The sequence below is a fragment of the Anabrus simplex genome, chromosome 1 (assembly GCF_040414725.1).
Source record: "Anabrus simplex isolate iqAnaSimp1 chromosome 1, ASM4041472v1, whole genome shotgun sequence".
Classification (NCBI taxonomy): Eukaryota; Metazoa; Arthropoda; class Insecta; order Orthoptera; family Tettigoniidae; genus Anabrus; species Anabrus simplex.
In genome coordinates this window covers 1,135,608,923-1,135,621,132 of record NC_090265.1, presented here as the reverse complement: position 1 = coordinate 1,135,621,132, position 12,210 = coordinate 1,135,608,923, and the positions used below count along the sequence as shown (strand labels likewise).

The window sequence follows — 12,210 nt, the reverse complement described above, 5'->3', positions numbered from 1 at the left end:
CATCCATTATATCATTTCTCAGCCATGATTTAACTCCTATTACAATATCTGGTAAATACAAATCTATTAAATTACTTAATTCTATTCCTTTCTTTACAATACTTCTACAGTTCAACACTAACAATTTCATGTCATCCCTACTTGATTTCCAGTTCCCTGTTCCCTTATCACCGCTCCCTAGACCACCCCGTTTCCCTGAATGTACCTCCCTATTACCCTTCCAAACAAATTTCCAAACTTATACGTACCACTGTGGTTTAAGTGTAGGCCATCTGAGCGCAGATCCCTATCTCCTACCCACCCATTAGGATCTAGAAATTCCACTCCCAGTTTCCCACATACCCACTCCATAGTCTCAATTAAATCCCCAATCACCCTCCAGTCAGTATCCCTCCTACACAGTATTCCACTAATAACAATCTCCGCTTTTTTAAACTCCATCCGTGCTGCATTTGGGTACCAGATCCCACACATCTCCAACTCAGCTTGCCTTACGTTGTTGGTACCAACAAGAAACACTACGGTACCACCTTCTCCTTCCCCTCCTCCCTCTCTTCTACTTTCCTCAACATCTGCCTCAACCTAATTCCTGGATAACTTTCTACCCTGGTTCCCTTTCCTCCACACACTTTCCCTACGTGTCTAATGATGGAATCCCCCATGACTAGAGCCTCAACCCTACCCACTTCATTTGATCCCCTCCCCTCCTCATCAGCCCTATCTTTCCTGATAGCTGCAGAAGCTACTTCCTCCTCTCTTTTCTCCTTCCCATGACCCTGTTCCACCTGTCTTTTCCTATCCTCTACTCTGCATTTCCCTTTCCTACCTTTTCCCTTCCTCTTACTTCCATATATCTCAGCAACAGTTCTCTGTCCCTCACCTTCCCTCTGTTGTTCTACCTGGAGTGACTCGTACTGATTTCACACAGACACCTGTCCTGAATTCTGATCCTGAATAGAGCCCTTAGCCTGCAATCTCCTTCCCCTTAGAACATTAGACCACCTGTCTTCTACAACTCCCCCCTTTCCTTCCCCTCCCTCTTGTACACCTACTGTAACCTGTACATTGTTTGAGGGAGTCCTATCTTCCTTCCTGTCTTCTGTGAGAATCCTAATTATCTCCCTCAAACTCTCCAACTCCTCCCTCATACCCCTCAATGCCTCGTCACACCCACAGTTCGTACACTCGCGCTCCTTGGCCATTCTTTACGGAAAAAATGAAAATAAAAATAAAATAACTTATTTGCAAAAAATAAATGAACGGAGGGATATATTGTCTGGGATAGTACTCAAAGATCACACTACAGTAAGGTAATTAATATACGACTACACTAGAGTACTACTTAGTCGTACACTCTTTTTTATCCTACAACCCCTAACAGGATAAAAACTGCTGTTAATTACTGAATATCGAAAGTAATACACAAGAACTACACAATTCCAAACTGCAATTAAGCCTATCCCAATTACAACAACAGAATTTTAGTAAGAGTTTCTACGGATACCTCTACTATACCAGTACTACACAAATATTTTACAATAATAAAATAAGCACACTAAATTCTAATAGGATATTACTCGTATACTACTGTACAGTACAGTACTGTACAGTGCATAGAAAATTCCGATCACGGACCAAAGTTTCCAATTTCTCTATGATTATATTTCTATCGATATTATCGAATGCTTTTGTGAAATCAATGAAGATGGCATGTAGTTTTCCCTTGGGCCTTGACAGGGCTGTGTCTATATCTTCCTGAAGACACTGGATAGCCTGAAGAGTGGACCTACCCCATCTGAAGCTAAATGATTCTTCTGGAAGAAAATCATCCACCATAGATGAGAGTCTAGTAGTTATAAGCCCAGTCAGTATTTTAAAAGTGAATATTCTAGGGCAATTCCTCTATAATTGTTGGGGTCCCCAACATCTCCTTTACCTTTATATAGCATTCCAGTAGATTTTCTCCAATTTTTTGGAATGCATCCTGTTTTCAGACATTCGTTGAAAAGGTCTGTTAATAACCCCACTAACGCTAGGGCTAACGCTTTTAGATGCTCGTTGAAATTCTCGTCAGGGCCACATGCTTTTATCTTTGCAGTTATATATGACAGTCCATACTTCTTCTTCCTCCAAGAAAAGTTCTTCTGGTTAGGGCTAATCATAGGTTGTGTATGGATTCCCTATTAGGTAGATATTCCTCGCCTGCAATATTTCTGTTTATTTCTGTTTATGCACTATATTTGTACTCCCATAGTCAACATGGTATAATATACTCGGGAATTTATTTGTGCTCTAGAGGTTATAGTCATGAGTTTATTCTATTGTTGTTACATTGATTACCTTGTTGCCTATTCTGGATGACTTCAAACACCAATTATATTGCAGGCACAGCATCTCGGAGCAGAACACTAGCGTACCCCATCACTTTCCATTGTATTTATTGAACCAATTTCATGCAACAGTTCACGTTCAGCACAGGATCAACAAAATAAGCGAAGGGTCCATAACAAATTTCAATACGGCGATTCTATGAATTACATCTTTAAAAAAGTTGCATTAACCAAATACGTGTCTATTTCAATTCATTGCAAAATCTGGGTGTTTTAGACATGACTTAGTACCACGTTCAGTATCCATCGGTTTGAACAACTTGTCAGAGCCGACGAAGTATTGAGCCGAAAAGGTTCATAAAATATTCCTTGTCGAGGGTGATCTCCTCCTATGCATTTAACATAATGTCCCACAAAGCATCATACGAATGCGGAGGGGGGGGGGGGGGATCAAGCCAGTGCTTCTTAATATGGCATTTCCAACTTGCCCACACAAGTTCAGAGGGGTTCAAGTCTGGAGCTCAAGGGACCCAACTGAGCAGTTCATGGAGTTCTGCTCAGAAAACATACCCTTAACATGACCGCTCATGTGGGATTGGGGAGTTCTCTTGCACAAACTTTCTTACCTTATCTGGATAGTACTCTCTCACACTCGGAACCATAATATTTCACAGAATGTCCGAATAATGCTCCTAATTGAGACAGTTATCTATCTGATGACGTGATAAAACATTCCAGCCCTGTTAGACGACATCCACCCCCAACACTACACATATGCAGCCACTGTAAGAACATTTGGTTATATATCTTTTGTCGTAACGAGCTCCCCATTGGCCTGTAAACATGAACCAGCCCAACCTCCGCCAAACTGAAAGAAGTCTTGTGGGAGAAAATCATGGAATCCCAATTAAAATTTAACTATCTCTGCAAAGCCACACCGATCAACGATCTTTGAAGAGAGACTTTGGTGACACCTTTTCTACAATGGTGTCCGGCTTCTCGTAATCATTTAAGGACCGCGTATGGACATCCAAGAAAATTGGTCAATTGCACGAGCTCAGCCAAGCTTAAGAATGGGTTTTCCTATGATGTTTCAACTAGCCTGTTGTCTTCTTTCCTAGTAGAAACCCACTTCAAACCAGTGCCTGGTAGACATCCTATGTCCCCTGACACCCACCACTGCTGCATCCATCTCTGACCAGCTCTAGGCAAAAAGCCACACCGAATTGCTACCTCATGAATGCTAAAATCATCATGTTGGACAAGAACCAGCAGTAACTCTCTTGGCGTGCGTGAATAATGTGCCTTTTTTTTTTCTAATGGCTTTACGTCACACCGACACAGTAGGTCTTATGGCGACGATGGGACAGGAAAGGACTAGGAGTGGGAAGGAAGCGGCTGTGGCCTTAATTAAGGTACAGGCCCAGCATTTGCCTGGTGTGAAAATGGGAAACCACGGAAAACGTTAGGACCTTGATGCGGCTTGTAGGTCTCTAGTTTTCTGTAGGGCAATAGGAGCGTATTGTACAGTATGTTGGACAGTGACGAATCACTTTCTCACTGACTCTAAATATAAATTAATTGAGCTCTTCCACACTGACCAATGTAGATGGTGCTGCTATCACCCTACAGAATGCTAGAGACCTAAAAGCTGCTTCGCAGGGCTGCTGACAGTGGGGTTCGAACCCATACTTGATACTGGCCGCACTTAAGCGACTGCAGCTATCAAGCTCGGTAACGTGCCATGTTAGATGGAGAGAAGCATTTAGCAGTTAGCTCAACTAAACTTGGTGTGTTCGTTGCCTGACTTCATAATGGTAAATTAGGCTATATTCAATCAGGTACAAGAAAAAGCGTTCATGCTGGAATTACCTTGGTTGTTATGGTAGAGACAAATTTCGTAGCATACAGCTGACCCACTGCACTACGCAGGAATGTGTTGTGCTTATAATTTCAATGCTGTATGTAAGTGCATGTCACAAGGAGGAAAGGGACAGCAACTGACATAAGGAATGTGAACTACGCCCATGTTACAAAATGCAGCCAGTTGATTGTACAAAGCAGACATACACGAAGTGAAGATTGTTATATTTCACATCTTCACAGATATGACAAGTTTTAACTGTTCATTTGTACATGATGAAAACCATAAAATGACAACCCACACCCCACCATTGCACTTCCGCTGTACTATGCTAAATGGAGTTACAATGATGCCAACCTGTTTAGCTGAGAACTAAGATTACTGACAAAGCATTGGACTGTGACTAAGTAAAGGGGGTCTGGGGACGTATGCCCCCACGTTACGACCTTGATGCGGCTTGTAGGTCTCTAGTTTTCTGTAGGGCAATAGGAGCGTATTGTACAGTATGTTGGACAGTGACGAAAAGCTGAATTAATTTATAATTCAGATCAGTGACAAAGCAATTGGTCTGGATTGGTTAGGTCCGGCTAGTGTCAAAACCACTGGTCTGCGTTGGTTAGGCCTGGTTAGTGACAAAACCATTGGTCTGACCAAGAAAAGTGGGCGTAAGCCCCCAGGTTAGGGCTGCGAAGCAGCTTTTAGGTCTCTAGCATTCTGTAGGGTGATAGCAGCACCATCTACATTGGACAGTGTGGAAAAGCTCAATTAATTTATATTTAGAGTCAGTGAGAAAGTGATTGGTCTGGATGGGTTACATCTGGCTAGTGACAAAACCATTGGTTTGGGTTTGTTAGGTCCGGTTAGTAACAAAACCATTGGACTGTGACCAAGGAAAGGGGGTCTGGAGGCATAAGCACCCACCTTACGGCAGCAAAGCGGCTCTGAAATCTCTGGCATTCTGTAGGGTGATAAGAGTGCATTCTATTTCGCCTAAGGCGACAGGCAAATCCTTATTTAGGAGCTCCTTCCTCATAGACGCAAGGGTGCATGAATTTCTTAAGGCTGCTAAAGCCCTGTATCCGCCACTGCATTAAGGTAAGTTGGGGAATAAGTGACTACAATCTAGGCCATAATTAATTTTATTCACGCTGAGTGATATGGTAGTTTAGGGGACGTCCTAAAAATTAATTCTCAAATATTTATCTTATTAGTGTTCCTATCGATAAATAATACATAACAAGAGTTACATACAGTTAATTTTCCAATCATTTATGTCTTATACATTTTTACTTTACCGGCTATAACAACAGAGATATTCATGAATTTGGATTTTTGTTGCTAGGTCCACATCAATGCCGAGCCATGAGAAAATAGGTAAACAGGATTTAATGAAAATCGGTATGTTTAGTCGGGGATAATGAACTACACTCTATGCTATAGGCTAAATAATTTTATTCACCCTGGTTAAAATGGTAGTTTAGGGGAAGGTGCCTGAAATTTAATTTTTAATTCCCTATGTTATTGGTCCTACTGAAAAAACTGCATACAAAAGTTATGGATAATACAATTCCCGATCATTTATGTCTTAAACATTTTTTTTTGCTAGCTGCTTTACGTCGCACCGACACATATAGGTCTTATGGCAACAACGGGACAGGAAAGGGCTAGGAGTGGGAAGGAAGTGGCCGTGGCCTTAATTAAGGTACAGCCCCAGCATTTGCCCAGTGTGAAAACAGGAAACCACGGAAAACCATCTTCGGGGCTGCCGACAGTGGGGTTCGAACCTACTATCTCCCAAATACTGGCCGCACTTAAGCGACTGCAGCTATCGAGCTCGGTTTAAACATATTTATCGCACCGACTATGATAAAGAGTGGTGGTAGTGGAGGTGGTGCTGATTATTGTTTTAAGAAGAAGTACAACTAGGCAACCAATCTCTATATAACACTAATCAGAGAGAAAAAATGGAAGGGATCCAACACTTTGAAAAATGAAGGTATCTGCCCAAGAAGGGCCACGAAGGGTGTGAAAATTAAAGACTTCCTAGGCCTTCATACCTAATACTGTTGGAGTCAGAAAAGGACAAGAGTTAATGAAGGGAAGTCTGATAGGATAGAGAAAAGTGACGAGCCTGGTACAAGTAAATGGAAGCAATGCCAGCCTCAGCTAAGGACCTCGTGGTCGCCAACCTGTCCCTTCCAAGTTCAGAGCCCTTGGGGCCACATTTAGTCTCCTCTTACGACAGGCAGGGGATACTGTGGGTTTCATTCTACCGCCCCCACCCACAGGCGGATGGCTATAATAAGAGAATTAATGAATTTAGATTTTTGTTCCTTAGTCCATATCAACCCAAGCATTGCTGGTATGGAAATAATGTTCAATCGTGTTTTAACTTGTGATGGATTTTGTAATGATCGTCTTAAGGTGTAAAGACGCATGGTCATCGGTCCATATCAACAAGGAAAATTGTGAAGATGATTATAAAAATGAGAAAAAATTGTAAAGGAATGATTGCTTGAATAATAACACAAGAGGGAGTCATGAAAGAAAGGACGACTCACTTTACATTAGATGCCTGAATATCACAGAGTTGGAAAAAAATTAAATGTGAAGGCCTACAATATAGCAACCTCATAAAATTGATCAACAATAACATTGCAGTGACCATTGTTTGTTGTGATGTGTTTCATGTCTTCTGCTGCCGCTCATCTCCGATAGATGGGACGTACTGAGTATAGCAGCCTGCCTGAATACTGGTGGGAAGTACTTGGGGAGTTAGATAACTAAGGAGTGGATTTTAATGACATAATATTTTTGCTTTAAAAGCCTACTTTGGACAGAGGGAGTCTGGGGGCGTAAGCCTCCTGTGCTTTCATTCTGTGCAGGTTGGCAACACAATGTATTTTTCTTCATTGCTGGGAATAACGTCATATCAGATTATATGTTAGCCGAAAACAATGCTAGTGGACAGCTACGCAAGCAATGAAGAATAGAGCATGCTATTTCTAACTAGGTTATAAAAGTAAATATACTTCTGGGGGTGGGATGCTTGATCCCTGGACATTGTGATGAACACATTTCTCCTCTGAAAAGAATTCCACGCAAGATTTGCATCATTTCTTCTTCCTTATAATGTTATAAAGCTTGCACAGTGCATATTCAAGTTCTACCATGTTAGAGAAAGGATACTATTTTAGGAGTACCTTCCCAAACCGAATGAACCACACAGCAGTGAAGTAGCTGAAAGGGTGGCCAGCAACTGGAAGGCAGTAGAGGATGGTAGTAAGGTGAGTGACAGAATAAGACTGTCACAGTCGCATTCACCTTCACCTCCCCATATGCGATCAAAACTTTGTCAGCAGTTAGGATTTTCGCATACTTACTACGCCATCTGCCATCTCATTTGTTACGAGAGGGGCAGGTGGGAGGATAGCTATGATATCAGGGACCCAACATCAACAATAACTAGCCTACCTATAAATTTAGAGTCACTTTTATCTCGAGGTGTAAAAACTTTACACTGCTCAACTTACCTTTCCTTTAACTTTACTTTCAACTGTAGATACCACATTTTCTGTAGAAGTTGAACTGGAAGAACAGTAACTCTTTGAAGGAGACCCTTTGCTTGAACTTACCTGCAGAGAAAAAAATCTCCATTTTACTTTTAATCGTTCCTTTTTTCTTCAGTAATGTATAACTAATATAAGTTTCAAAATATTAAGAAAATATACAGAAATGTATATTACTCACCGACTCGTGTCCCAATTTCGAATTAAGAGAACTTGATTTTGAATCTGAAGCAAGAGAATCCGAACTAGCATGTTTTGAATGGCTCTTCTCGGCGTTCAAGAGTTCAGCACTTGACTTTCTATCCATAGCTTTCTTGTCCATAGAAATATCCAAAATCAACTGCCTGTACAAAATTTAGCCGACACTTGTGCTGTCACGAATCTCCCAGAGCCTACGCCCCCGGCTACAAAACATTCATTAGCACAATCATTGGATTTTGTAGTCAAAAACATCACCTCGATCTAAGTATTCGAGACTGTACAACAAGTCCTCACTTGTCACGCACAAAAGAGTCAGCTGTAAGCTTGTCAGTCATTGCCATTTTCATAAACTCGTATTTTTGTACTTCTCAAAGCTAAAGTGTCAGAAATGTGTGCAATGTTCCACCAGAGAAATTTTGACGCAGTTTGTACAGAAGGGGGGAATGTTCAATGCTAGATTTAATTAAAATGAAAGATCACGTGGTTCAGCACAGTTAACTAATGCGCTCTCTAGACGAGTGGAAATTCAATATGAATATATATATAAAGGGGGCAAAATACCGACTTGGGAAGGCAAAAGAATTCGATATTTCCTTGTTTCTGTGCTTCGTTGAATATCAAAGGGACTTGGACTGCGTTTCTTAGACGATATTATGTTATGCTCTAGAGGAAATGGACATTTTGCCTCATCTAATTTCACTTACCGGTATAAAATTATTAAAATGCTTGTATGGTAACACAACTAGGCCAAAGTAAGAGTGGATGGTGAATCATCATCAACTTTCAAAGATTCTAAGATATGAGACGTGGATGCATTTTATTACCTCAGCTGTTCAACATCTACCTACAGTGAATATACTGTATTGTGGCAGTCATGAGTAGACAAAGATATTTTTTGCCAATGTGAACAATTAAGTGCCGGTTTTTATTTACAGAAATATTTTATTTTATCTTCATTCGTAATTACACTACAATTCAAATAACCAATCTATGAATTAACTCACGTCTTTCAACTGTTCTCTTTTTCGTTAGTCTTTCTTTTCATACAACTTATATGAATATAGGAACTAGCTATGAAGGCAACCAAATTAATATTTAAAAATCACAGGAGGTTTCCCACAACACTTCCCCTTCAGAACTTCCAGTTTTTTTCTGTTGCTAGAACTTCGGTCCACTTTATAGTAGAGTGAGCTCGGATAGCCGCTTTCAGTGATCGACGAAAACTTTCCACTTTCCAGTTACACTGAGAGTGGCAACTGGCAACTAGTGGTTCGTGTAAGTTTACATCCATAAAACTTCATCGGTGCTCATGGGCGCGCGCAAGGGGGAAAAGGGGGGCGCTTGCCCCGCCTGGAATTCTAAAAAGGTTAGTTTTTATATTCAAGAAAAAATCCTGCGGGTGCCCATGTCGGTGCTCTAAAGACAACTGACTGAAATTGTTTTCCTTGATCTGTTATCACCTGCATCAGTGATCCTAATCTTAAGTTCCAATTTTCGTAAATAAAAAAAAGCTTTTCCCACAGTTTCTTCCATTATATTTTGAAGTGGAATAGCTTCTGTCCAATTTGAAAATAGGTCTTTACAAGTCAGGAAAAATGACAAAACATTGGACTGTAGCAGAGGCCCCACTTAAGTCATGTTGACACACATGAACCACCCATTATCCGGAGATAAAGATCCGATTGGAGATTTTGTATGCCTTGGTATCTTATTTCTTTGGCAGGTTAGACAACTCATTGCCCACAGTATAACATCCTTCTTCATATTCTTCCATGAGATCAGTTTCACAGTTGCTCTTCCACCTTGATGTAACAAAAAGTTTTTGTGTTGGAATATAGGCAGTCGGTACATGCCTTGAATATACGGACGAATGTTGGCTGTCGAAATAACAAACCATAATGCACTGCCAGCAGGGGTTGTGAAAGTTCTGAATTTCAGTGAAGTATGAGAGATCGAACATAAAAATCTGAGCCCCTCATCCTTCGACTGGGCTGTAGCGATGCCATCAAAATCTGTAAGTGCAAGTTCCTCTTGAGAGAATATTTGCTACTAGGTTCATTTTCCGAAAAATATGACATAAATAAGTTGCGAATTGAGAGATGAGCTGTAAATGTCTTAATTGCCTTGGTGATTGTTTCAAATTATTTTGCTTGAAGGCGAAAATTAACGGATTATGGTCCGTGTAAACTGTATGTGGTCTACATTCTAAAAGGTTTCTAAGAGATATCTAAAGATATTTGATGGCAAGGACGAGTTTCGTAGTCACAGCGAACTCCAGGTTTTATTTCAGGTGGACAAGGATGGAGCAGCTGTCCATTCCAGAGACCGGGCGACTACGACTTCAGTGCAGCGACGCAGGGTTTCCCAAGCGAGGCTGTACTCGGAACTCCCTCCCGACCTTAGACTCCCGGCACTGATGGTGTACAACCGTTGGGAGAACCACACCTACGAGGGGACGATTGCCACAATCGATCTGCTTACAGCTCATCGGCGAGGTGATCCCTGGCTGGGCGGTCGTCATCCACCCTAAGGACCCAAGCCGCCTCCGCGTCTACGAGAGATTGGTGTCTCAACATTTCCAGGTTGTCCGCCTACCAGGAATTAGGGAGCAGCTGGACGACACAGACAGCCAGGAGACAGCCACCCTGACGTCACAGGGGACGTCTACCGTCGAGACGCAGACTGCCAGGAGGCATAGGAACAAGCAGGTGGGAACGGACCCACGCGTCTTGGCTCCCCCAGAGCCAAGGATCGAGGACGACGACGGCGCTCCCGAACGCCGCGTCGGAGCGACTCAAGTTGACTTGCTGTACTTCACGAAGTACACGCAGACCGACAAGGCCGCCAACCAGGAACGTCGACACTCAGGAAAGGCCCACCACCCGGGCGCAGACCAGGAAGGCGGCACGGAGACGGACGCCCCCAGGCGTTCAGATGCTGCCACGCAGGCTCGGCCTGCTAGCGCCTCGTTCACGATGCAGACATTGATGTGCACCCCTCAGGACAGGGAATGCAACGACCGACGCCGCAGCCGCCAACCAGGAGGAGGGAGAAACCGGCTTTGCAGCGGGACCACCCGCTATCCAAGGGTCACCAGGCCTGAAAGAGGATCAACAGAACGAGGCCTCCTCTCCAGCCCAGCAGAGGCCGCCCCAAGAAAGAAAAAACGACGCCACCCTCACCAGGAAAGGACCGCCCAGCCACAATCCAGGACTACTCCCAGGACAGCAGCCGACCGAGGGGCCAATTAGAAGAGGACGTCAGCGGGTTGCGGCGATCAGGTGAGATCGAAACATCCCCCTCAGCAGCTCTTGCAGGACTTGGGGCCACCGGAAAGAGAGGTGTGGGCTCTTAGTGAGGTGCGACCATTGTGGAGGTGATAACCACAACACGGCCTGCACAGCACTTAGCCATCTGCTGCATACTGTAGCCTTAGCCAGTGGGCAGTAATGTTCGGTCTTTGAATGTCAAAAGCTTAGCATAAAATCGTGAAAAATCGTATATACAGTGGTCTGCCAAATTATTATACTCAGATTGAAAATACATGGATTTGCTAACATTTTGGTAAAATAAATATATTTCTGGTAATATTTCATGCATTTTCTTTATTTCATTTGTATTTCACATATTCTGTTTACCGCTTTCCACAGCAAAAACAGTTTCTTAACTACAATTGTCTTTGTAATGATCAACGTTTAATATTTTGTGAAGCCACCCTTAGCTGCAGTCAGTGCAGAGACCCTTCTTGGCATACTTGTAATGCATTTTCTTGCCTGTTCCTCCATATTTTTGCTGTTCCAAACCTCAGTAAGTCTTTCTAGGAGCATGTTCTTGCTTGTAATGACATCTTGTTTAGTAATTCCTTTTTTCAGTGCCTTCCAAATATTTTCTATTGGATTCATGTCAGGCGAGTTGACTGGCCAGTCCAATACATTAATTTTTTGATTCTGTAGGAATGCTGTCACCAATTTAGCCTTGTGGCATGGTGCTAAATCATGCATGGAGGTAACATCATTTTTCGGGAATCATTCTGAGACTTGAGGCAAAAGTTCGTTCCTTAGCACCAGCTCGTACTGATTCTTCCGCATTATGCCTTGAACGATATATGGAGGGCCATTACCTTTGCTGTTAATCAAGAACCATATCATTATGGAAAGAGAATGTTTCACCAGATCTACAACACATTCTTCATTGAACTTTTCATTGGTGCAGCGTCGAACAAACTGTTTTATCATCAAGGATCTGT

General features: G+C 42.4%; 1 protein-coding gene across 2 annotated transcripts in view; it reads right to left on the bottom strand.

The window, feature by feature from the left end:
- mtm (myotubularin) overlaps positions 1 to 8,483 on the bottom strand; it is a 138,024-nt gene extending 129,541 nt beyond the window's left edge. The window contains exons 1-2 of one of the 2 annotated variants that reach the window (XM_067137364.2): positions 7,945 to 8,482; positions 7,728 to 7,829 (exon numbers count right to left, since the gene is read on the bottom strand). In XM_067137364.2, the coding sequence (XP_066993465.1) occupies positions 7,728 to 7,829; positions 7,945 to 8,085 (243 nt within the window). In that variant the 5' untranslated portion in view covers positions 8,086 to 8,482. Of the gene's footprint in view, positions 1 to 7,727; positions 7,830 to 7,944 lie in introns of both variants that reach the window. The other variant, XM_067137365.2, reaches the window with a different exon arrangement.
- Between the last annotated feature and the right edge of the window lie 3,727 nt (positions 8,484 to 12,210).